The 10,850-nt window shown below is 38.8% G+C and overlaps 1 protein-coding gene across 1 annotated transcript in view; it reads right to left on the bottom strand.

Moving 5' to 3' along the window:
- The window catches only part of GTF2A1 (general transcription factor IIA subunit 1), a 28,478-nt gene that overhangs the window by 15,262 nt on the left and 2,366 nt on the right, over positions 1-10,850 (bottom strand). Inside the window, exons 2-4 of the mRNA XM_035328733.1 lie at positions 6,016-6,117; positions 4,090-4,297; positions 1,639-1,703 (exon numbers count right to left, since the gene is read on the bottom strand). Coding sequence (XP_035184624.1) covers positions 1,639-1,703; positions 4,090-4,297; positions 6,016-6,117 — 375 coding nt within the window. The remainder of the gene's footprint in view (positions 1-1,638; positions 1,704-4,089; positions 4,298-6,015; positions 6,118-10,850) is intronic.

Here is a 10,850-nt window from a genome sequence, read left to right on the forward strand (position 1 = left end):
ACAAGGAGTTTACAATTTTCTTCATTCTACAAATGATTTGCATTTCATGTTCCAAATAACATACATCTTTTGTGAGAATATATGCATACAGTGTACTGACTGTTGACAGAATGACTGGTATTTTCTCTCAAGACATCTGGCTAAAAGAGAAAGCCAAGGACTCTCAATGGGTAATGATTCTATCTTACAAGGAAATTGAATTCCAACATAATCACGTGAGTTCCAAACACAAAAATCTGCATTATGTCTTTTACTCACACAGGGACATAGACTTCTCCAGAGGCTTCTCCATTTCAAGGGTCTAACTTCAATTACCTTTTAAAAAGCCTCCCTTCTCTCATCATAGAGGAACCATGGGAGATTCCTGTCTGCTACAGAAAGGATTTAAACTTTGTTACTGGGTAGAGCATATACCTCTTGTTTCTAAGAAATATGATCTCCCCTTACTGGCTGATCCATATAGTAGTTAGAATTTCCAAAATAAGACAACACCAAACAAAATTTGAAAATGCTTTACTGCATCCTCATGTCCCAAAGGCAGATAAATAAATTCTCATTCGTCTCTGCACTCCAAGATGCTCAAGGTCAGATCCAGTCTCTAGTACCAAACTAAAAGTCTATTAGAAATACACAATAATTCCAAATGAATTCTGTAAAAGGGTATTTATTGAATAGTACTCTTCTGCTGTATACAATTCATCTGCATTTTGGCAACAGCAGAGTTTTAAAATCCCTGCATACTCATTTTTGCCCAAAGAGATCTAACTGAATGGAGACAAGAACTACGTAGTACTACAAGTACTACGGAAGTTACAAATTAAATTGAAATAGTTGTAAAACATTTTAGAAAAAGGTAGATATTGTGTTCTCAGCCTCTGGGTAAATCATGCCATTTAAGTAATGAAGTTCAGATTCTTTTCTATCAGGTAAGCAGGTAACAAAGAACTGAAAGTTATGCAAGTTGCTGATGCTTTCTGTCTAATCATGAAACCTTGTTTCATGTGCTTTTACCATAGAAGTGGTAAAAAACATAAATATATAATTAGAATAAAAAATAATTAAATATTGTTTTCAATAGTTAAGATGTTGTTTTCAAGGACCTGCAAAAGCATTTAAAGCAAGACAATCAAGATTAACCTCTTGAGATAAAAACTGAGATAAATGGATAAATAACAAGACTGTTTTATATCCTCCTATAAAATTTATGAATCTAAATAAAGAGACCAGAAAAGATCAATCTGAATTACTAAATAATCTCTCATTTGCTATAAAATTAAATTTTCAGAACAGTTACTGTTGTTTCCTGCATCTAGCAATACATTTGTACGTGTTACCACAGCTGTGTTGGTATATGACAAATATATCATCATGCAGATTTTCACCACACTTCTAACTTAAATAAAGTTTTGGTTTAACCCACTTAAAGCAGAATATCAAGGTAAGTCCTAGATTAGTTACCAAAACCACGTCCTGGTTACTTCTCCTAGACTATCATTACAGCAGCAGAACTCAAAGATGACAGACAACTTTACCGATGTGTCCTACTTCTCTGATGACTAATACCAGATTTGTGTTTACTATTTAGTCAAAACGACTTGTATAATGACAGCATACGTATGTATAAACACCTTTTCTTACCATGCCCGATGTATTCATGTGTGGTATCAGCTTGGAATCTGGCACAATAACCTGCTGCTGAGGTGCTAAAAAAAAAAAAAAAGAAAAAAAGAAAGCATTTCATGAAAATGATGCAGTTGGCCCCCAAAAAAATCCAAGCCAGAACAACTTAGAAACTTAGAAAAGACATTACACAAACATCAGCTGGGCTTCAGAACAAAAACAGCTACTGAGCAGCCTCTGACCTTAGTAAGTTTTACTGTGAAGGCAATACATAAGAGCAGTTCTGAGAGGTAGTATGGCTATTTTGGCTTTACAGATCTTATTTCAATGGCATCAGACTGATCTACTCTGATCCTATGTAAAGCAAAATTTAAAATATATTTCTGAAATGAAAGGTATATAGGACATTTTTATAAATTAGCTGACGTTCAGATCAGAGTTCTCCAAAAACATCAACTAACAGTGATTAACTGTTAAAACAGACTGATTGCAAGGACTGCTGTAAGGTGAAGAAGAGTATGTTAACAGGACACAGGAGTTAGCTTGAATGTGGTCTAGTTAGCACACCTGTTAACAAACTTGTGATCTTCGCTGACATTTCTGATGTAGTAAATGAAAAATCATCCAACACCTATCCCATACAACACAACAGTTTTGGTGTGCTACTGAAAATAGATGGCTAAACTATGTGAACAATTAATCTATTGATCATCTATAAGTGCAAGTGTCCAGAATGCTATGGAACAGATTGTGAGTGCCACCATCAGAGACTGCAAACTGGAAAGCGACAGAGCAATATGAACTAATCATCAGCAAGGTATTTTCCATGCAATCCTGTAAAATCCTGTAAACTTAAGGTTATTGAGGTAACAGAGTTTCTGGAAAGATTCTGGAGAGGGAAGCCCCACAACACTACACCAAGATCCAAGGCCATCTTTCCAACTTATAGGAAGCCATGACCCTGCACGAGAATCACACACAACACAACAGGAACAACCATGCTGACTGTTCCCGCCTCTCTCTGGGACTGCACCAAGTTGTGTAAGGAACCACTACATCAATTCACACAATCCTCCCACTGCACCACCTCCACCATGGAACAGGGAAGTCATGCAATTTGTTAAACTGCATGTATCTGTGATCAAAGTGCTTCAATATCCAAATTCCTTTAGCCTCCACATTGTCATTTGGTCTTAGGACACAACATAGGGCAACAATTAATCAGTTTTAAACACGTTACTGTAGGCGGGACTGTATTCTACCCTAGCAAACAAAGGGGGGAACAGGGACCTCTGTATCAGTAGTGGGCAATGTGATCAGTAGCGTCACAGCTATTCATCTAAGCAGCCACTAGAGGTCTGGGTAAACAGATTCTGTAACTAGAGTTGAGACACCCAGCTCATTTCAAGATGCGTTAGGGGGGTCTTAAATCTCAAAACAGATTTTATACCAGCAGTCCAAATTGATTTATTTCCAGCCAAAAACAAAGTAATATTAGAAGAAAACAAACAAACAAAAAACAGTAACAAGTTATTTTCACACTAGTTCTTCTCTGTATTGAATAGAAACTTTTTTAGGGGAGGGTGGAGAAGGGGAGGTCAATATGCAGTTACCTCTTTTGTCTATGACAACATAGGTCCTGACCTATGAAACCTGATAAAAAGACTGAAGTCCCTGAGTAAGGCAGATAAATATTTTTAACCAACAATAGCAATAGCACTCTGAAAACTCAGCTGAAGCAGTTTATGGGTAGCAGATTTGTTTATGCGGCAAACTCGCAGCAGAATCCAGTACCGTTCATCTTATTTTTTAAATTAAATTGTAAATGGTGAAAATGTTGTTTCCCTGATATTATTAATGGAGAATACACAAGACAATCACTACAAGAAGCAATGCTTTTACAGCTAACTCAAACGTACCTTAAACACCCCCTGTACAATTTGCTACAACCATAAGAAAGACAGCTGTTAAGCTTTTCACTTGAAACCTGTTCCAACATGAAAACATCTACGTATATTCAGGCCATTAAAGAGGTATTTTTCACATTCTAGCATCTACTTACACTTAACAAACTCTTTAAATATTTTTTAAAATAATTTGCTCCTAATGACATTACGATCTTGTGAATAAGCTGCCAACCGTATACGTATATTGTCTTGAAATTACGGAGCTGTTAATGGATTTTTGCCACAACCTGAAAGTCATGTATTTTGAAAACATATGTTAAGTAGTAAGAGAAGAAATCAGCTTTTCCAAAATCTTCTGAAAAATTACTAAAAGAAATGCTGAGATACGTTTTCACCAAGACAGCTCTCTTGACCCATTAAATAGTCAAGCAGAGACAAAGTTTGACATGACACAAAGCTATCCACAGGATAAACATCCTTCCCCTAGATTTCAAATATGCTACAGAAGGAGTTGGTCTAATTTGAGAGTCTTTCACCAGAGATGTTAAAGAATAAGCCTGACCTTGCTGAGACGTTGGAATAAGAACCTGTTGTGGCTGAGACTGCTGCTGCACAGTCTGCTGTGGCTGAGGTTGTGTGTGATGGTGGTGATGGTGATGCTGTTGTTGCTGCTGTTGCTGCTGCTGCTGTTGCACCTGCAACAAAAGCTGCTGCTCTTCTGAATGGAAGCCATCTACAGCCTTGGACTGCATCAGCTTGTTCTCCCACAGCTAGTTTGAGAAAGAAAAGAGACATCTTTCTGTACCATTTTTACTCAGCAAGACTTGTAACAATATAAAGACTACTATATAATTGAATTTGTTTTCACTGTTTATCTCGTGCAGTCTATTTGGCCAAAAAGCCCCCGGCAAATACGGATTGAAGAGATAACTTCACATAAGTAATGCTTTAATAAGAATTAAATAATCCCTTCAAAATCATCAGTTCAGGTTTTAACATTCATTCATTCTTTCTTTCTTCCATTTGTGGAAGGATCATAACAACCCTAACAGAAGCATGAATAAACTGACATCTTTAAATAGTTTTAAGGTTTGCCACTTCTTTACCTTCTTTCTTTCTTATCTCCTTCATCACAAAAATCAATTCTTTATTACAGCTTTCCCCAAGCCATTTCTTCCTGGAACTTCTCAGTACAAGTTGCATGAAGACTATTACCTGATAACACGCTAACAGAAACTACCAGTGTAACTAAGATAAAGTCTCTGTACAAGCACTGGAAGTTTCCACAACAGTATCAAAATCAGCCCCTTCAGCCCTGCAGCTTGGGATGTCAGTTGAAAGTCTCTCAAGAAAAGCCACAACCACCAAAGCAGCAGCTCTTGCAAAAACAGTAACCTGAGTATTTTGTAACACACTGTAGTCAAGGAGGTTATGGGCACATAAGACTCCCGATCTCAAATCCTGCCTAGGACTCCCTAAGCCTTCCTTTATTTCTCTTCATGCCACTTTTCCTCATTGAATCTTTTCTGACATGATCTGCGGAACACACCTGTAACAAAAACAGGTGCTTTTCTTAGAGCACTTACTTTCTCTTTCCCTCAAGCCAGGTCACACTTCCATGGAAGAGAATTCTTCAAATGTTTATTTCTAACCTAAGTTCATATGCCACCCATTTTTTAATACTTTAGTAATACTCATGATGTTGGACATCCCGTTTATTGAAGGAAGCCTTATCCAACAGCTAAAATAAGTAGGTACCTACTTCCACAGTTTCCTTTTACTTTATTTCTTCCCTTTTTTTCTGCCTTTTATTTTTCCTTTTGAAAACTTTCTACTTTTGCTCAGGAAGCTTTGGAAGAATGGTATGGCAGACCCAGTACAGCTCAGGTCAACACCATGCCTTTCTTTTGGCTCCTCGTTAACAATTCAAACACACTGTATATGAAAAAAATACTCTGAATCAGAGATATTTGGAGTAGTGTGATACGCACAGTGTGTTTTATTGCATACCAATTCCCCAAAACAATACTTCTGCACACCACAAGTAGTATCTGCAATAATCTGGCAATGGAAATAAGTCAAAAACATCTTCACTAAGACAAAAACACCAAGTAGAACAACCATTTTATTTTTCCAGCATGGAAACCTTAAGAATTGTTTTACCTCTAAAATAAACATATTTTCCCTCCCTTTTCTTTTTTACTGAAGAAGTGATACAACTTTTCAGGGACTGAAACAGTTACACTGTGAACTGAGATGCCACTGTTAGTTTATGTCAAGTTTGACATGCCAAATTAGAGCAAGTAAACAAAGTGGCCAGACCTCTTTCTGGAGCAGCATAATCCAAATGACGTGGGGCTACAGACATGCAGATCAATACACTGCTTTGATAATTAAAAATTAGTATTTTATTGCGTACAACAGTAGACAGACCTGAGAACTATTCAGTGTGTTGATCTATTTAAAAAACTTTTCAGTTACAACTTACTGTTTTGAGTTCCATAAGAACTTGTTCATCCACTCCTTCATCCAGAAAAACTTCTCTGACATCATTAATGACATCTTCAATTACAGACCTGTACAATTTAGGCTTAAAAAAAAAAAGCAAGTAGTCAGCATTATTTTTGAAATAAATTTAGTAGTGTAACATTAAAATAAGATTTTTTTCCAAAAAAATAAACCCTCTGAAAAGTGCACTACAGAATATGCTGCACATTTGAGTGACTAAGATATGCAATAAAGTATATATCAGCAAAAACAGCTCAAACAAGGTGAAAAGGGAAGGGACCGTCCACTATCTTTTGTGTCACAAGCCTTCAAGCCATTAAGGAGCTTAGCTCAAAACAAGGAAAACAAGATTGTTTCCATTTAGCAAAATGTGTTGCCAGATTGCCAGTGTATGTGCTAAATATGTAAACATATATATATTTGCATGTGTGCAAAATATTTGTGTTAAAGAAAGCCAGGAGTTCAAAAGAATATTAGGTAAAGGCATAGAGAAGAAACTCATCAGTGCTTGCTAATTGAACAGGCATCGGTTATGGCTCAGGATGTTGCTGAGCTGAAAAATGTTGAAGCCTCAGAAAACTGGAAGTGTTCATATATGAATGTCCTGTTCTTCCTTAACACATCTATTTACAGAAACTACCGAAGACAGGATATTAGACTAGACAGACTTTTGTTTTCACTCAGTACTTATGTTTTTACATTACACACTTTTCAGGGGGCAAAGCTACACATACGCATTTCCTATTACACTGATTTCATGCCTAAACTGTCGTTGGCAAAGCAAACTGTTAATTCACTTTAGGTTGCCCAGAGAGGCTGTGAACTCTCCATCCTCAGGGATGCCCAAAAGCTGCCTGCATGCAGTCCTAGGCAAGCTGCTCAAGCAGCGGGTTGAACTAGGTGACTGCCAGAGGTCCCTGCCAACCTCAGCCACTCTGTGAATTTTAAAACATGGGTACAATTTTAAAAAGAGAATACTTAACCTTAGCAGTTAATGCGTAATATTTAATTCATAGGACCGTGGGCTAATTGTACCATACACGTGCTGTACCTTTTAAGCAGATACCACTGCTTGGACCTCTCTACATGTGTGAACCTCAACGGTACTTTGGTGGGGTTTAACTATCTGTGCTATCTAATTGCATGGTAGAACTGTGAGGTCTGGATTAGGGTTAATCAGCCTGCAGCCTGTGAACCATACATACTTCACTGTTCAAGGCTGTTCCTTGGCTGGGTACAGGCTGTTCCTAAACTAATCTGAAAGTAACTGCAATTTCTGTCAGCCGACATCTTCCTCCACCTCACTCCCTGACTTCCTGCCAAAAATCCCAAATGATGCCACACATCAGATACGCTGCACACAAGCAAAACAATCATCCTCTGCTTGTACAGTGGGTTTCACACTCCAGGGGGGCTGTCCCTCTAATGGATGTGTAAGAAATCTGCACTGAGTGCACACAGCGAGATAGATGGGCACTGCTGGAACTACACAGATTTACTGCACTTAAAACACATCTTTTATGCACGCACAGTTGCTTAATGCATCCCAGAAGTGCTGAATCTGCTACAGATATGCTCAAGATTACACTGCACGTGTTATGAAACAGAATGGTTACACCTCCGTTATGGAGTAAAGAAGGAGGGAACAGCACATGATTTACCAGCCCTGAACAAAGCTGAGTAGCCAATAAGCAAAAAACAAATCGAGTATCTTTGCCTTAAAATGTTAAAAAACACCAATACCACTACCACTCTGGTCAGGAAATCCACCCCCAACATTTTGGGGAATGGCAAGCTATCAGCACCCTGGCTTTTTTTCCATTTCACATTTCATTACGTTGCCCTTTTGCAGCTTTAAAATAACACTTGTCTCAGCAAAAACTTTCTGGCCCCAAGTAACAGGGGATGTTTGCCTTACCTGAAAACTACATTTACAGCACCTATGTCCAGAAGAAACAAAAAACAGCAGATTTGCATTTTTTTCCTCTCAAAACAGTACAGAACTGCATGCCTACATCTCTAAGTTGCAAGTAGAGTATTATTTGTGCTTATAGAGACATTTGAAACAGCCTTTCAAAAGCTGACTACTCTTGCGCACTAGCATTTTAGTTCTGTGCAGTGAGGAACTTAGAAATACCAAGCATCATTAATAGGATTATTTCTCCACTTAGATTTAATGCATAGCAGATGCAAAAAGACATTGTACTTAATAACATTAAGCCCTATTATTTCTATAATTAAACAAATTGCATAAAGCTTACACAATTCAATTAGAACAGAAATGCCACTTGACCTATTCTGCATATTGTTCCTCACTGTATTAAAAGCATCTGTTTCCTAAAGACAAAACCACGCTCTGCAAATAACACACTTAGCCATAGGCACATGAGTTGCTTCGCTTCAGTCAATGGAACTTCCTCTACGCCTGAAATCACGACCCAAATTCCTGGAGGTTGCATTTTCTCCTTCAGTCATCTACTGGGTTCACTTTACTACTGAAGCAGATTTTACACAAACAGGCCCTACTGACCTCCACCAGCAACTGCCTCCTGTCAGGCATTTCTGGAAGGTGTCTTTACAAGGCTTTCTTGGAATATAAAGCCCAAGGAAAAAATACTTGGTACAACAGGTATAGCAAACCGACCCTACAGCTCAACGGTCTGCTTGGGAACGTTTTCTTTTTTTTTCCTGCATAATTAGGGGGGAAAGCAAATGTGAAGACCGGGATACTGCTTTCTTGAGCCTAGCACCAGTTTAGCATGAGAGCAGAAAGGGAGGCTGCGAGCATAGGTGCCATCGACGTGGTGTCACTCTGGGGTACCTCCAGCAGCCCAGGTGAGCAGCTGAGACATCAAGGGCACCACAGGCATGCAATGAGCCTGAACAAATGGGGCTCATGAACATGGCCAACAAACCCACAAACAGTGTGTGAATGCATGCCTCGCTTTGCATGAGCTGTACAGCACAGCAGACCTGACCATGGGCCAGAATTTCAGGGCACTGTTCTGATCAGCCAGTATCACAATATGCAATACAGCCACTGTTATATGATTAACAGAAAAAGGAGAGGAGCAGAGAAAAAATATCTATGCTTTATGATGAGATAGTGTCTGACCCCCTGCACTTCCCAATTTTACATCCACATTCCCACCATAGTCAGACAAATCTTGGCTTGGCTGGCTGAAAACATTTGCTGTATATGCTCATACTGATCATGCAATCAAGAAAGATGCAACTCCTATAAATGGAGCAACAGTGCCTTTTTGAAAGCCATCCATAGAAGAATTTTGAAAACTAACACGAAATGCTCTTTTGCTACTTCAACAGAAGTAAATCCAGCAAGTAAAATCACAAAACAGTCTTAAGCCCCAATCTTCAAAAGGAAGCATGCTGTATTGTTTTAGACATACACTAACTGTTGGCTTCAAGTATTATTTACAGGATGCTCAAGTTGCTTATATAAACTGCCCAAAACTCTGCAGTCAAACGACAATCTTTCCATACCCTACTTACGCACTCAAAAACCAAACAGAGGAACACAATTACTGAGCGAGCCTACAAAGATGGGACAGCAGGTGAGCTAAGCTCTGCAATAAATTTTCACGTTCAGTCAAAGAAAGCAATGAGAACATAATAGAAACTTAAAAGATCGCTATTAAAATAATCATGCTTTCATCTGGTTTATATTAAAGTGCCTCCCTCATAAAGAGAGCATTACTGTAAACTTTGAGCCCTTTTAAGCGCAAACATACTCAAATCACTCTTCAATAAACACTATCCCAAACACTTACTATACATGAAAGACAACAATTAAAATTCCTGATTTATTAGATATAACCACAAACACATAGAAAAGATTTAAAATCTAGTACTTTCCCCTCTGGGAACATAGGGAAACAATTATATTCCACTTTCTCTGTACATCTTGTAAAGAAAACTCTGAGCGTGGTGAAACTGCTACCCGTGCACGCACACTCTCCAAATCCAAAGAGCAAGCAGCTGGCTATTTTAAGAAATGCCACATGCCTTTGGGGGCCTACACTTCCTACATTCCACCAGTTCTGAGGGCACAAAAGCTGCATCTCTTTGTCACTGTTATCAAACCACTCGGGACTCGGCAGCTTGGGTTTCCAAGAGCCAGCACATCATGAATAGGCGCTGCATGCTTTGTGCATCTGACTGCAGTTTGTTCCCGGTTACTTCTGCCGATGCCCCTGCACTGCTGCCAGCCCCTTTCTGCTGGGGTGGAGACGCAGCTTGAGGCCAGCTACACCACAGCCACAACAGCGCTGCAGAGGTAACTAATTTCAGTCACAGTTACATCAAAGAAGAGAGCGTAAAAAGCAGCAGCACGTAAAATCTACACTGTATGTCATTAATAAAACGTGCTTTTTCTTTTAAACATTGTCACAGACTTTTACAAGTAATTACGTTTGCCAGCTACAAAACTTTACACTGCATACAACTGTTAACATTTTATATCGGGCCTTTACTAGGAAGAACAGCTGTCTAGCAACCCACATTTGATAGGATGCTGATGTGATACTACTGCACACCAGGCTCCAAATCTGGCTTGCTAAGGCCATCATCTGGCTGCAGTACTTCCAAAAGTTCCCACTCCTCTTTGATAACCCTGAGGTAAGCATCATCACCATTGCTACAGAGCGAGGCCTGATTTTTACCACAGATTGCGAGGTTTTACTACTTTGATGAAATTTAGCTTAAAGCTACTGGAGTCAGGCTCATTTTAAGTTTTTTTCTTCTCTAATTCTGAACACCATGTTCACACAGACACCTTCCAAGAGTTACAGAGTT

This window comes from Oxyura jamaicensis, chromosome 5 (genome assembly GCF_011077185.1).
Source record: "Oxyura jamaicensis isolate SHBP4307 breed ruddy duck chromosome 5, BPBGC_Ojam_1.0, whole genome shotgun sequence".
NCBI lineage: Eukaryota > Metazoa > Chordata > Aves > Anseriformes > Anatidae > Oxyura > Oxyura jamaicensis.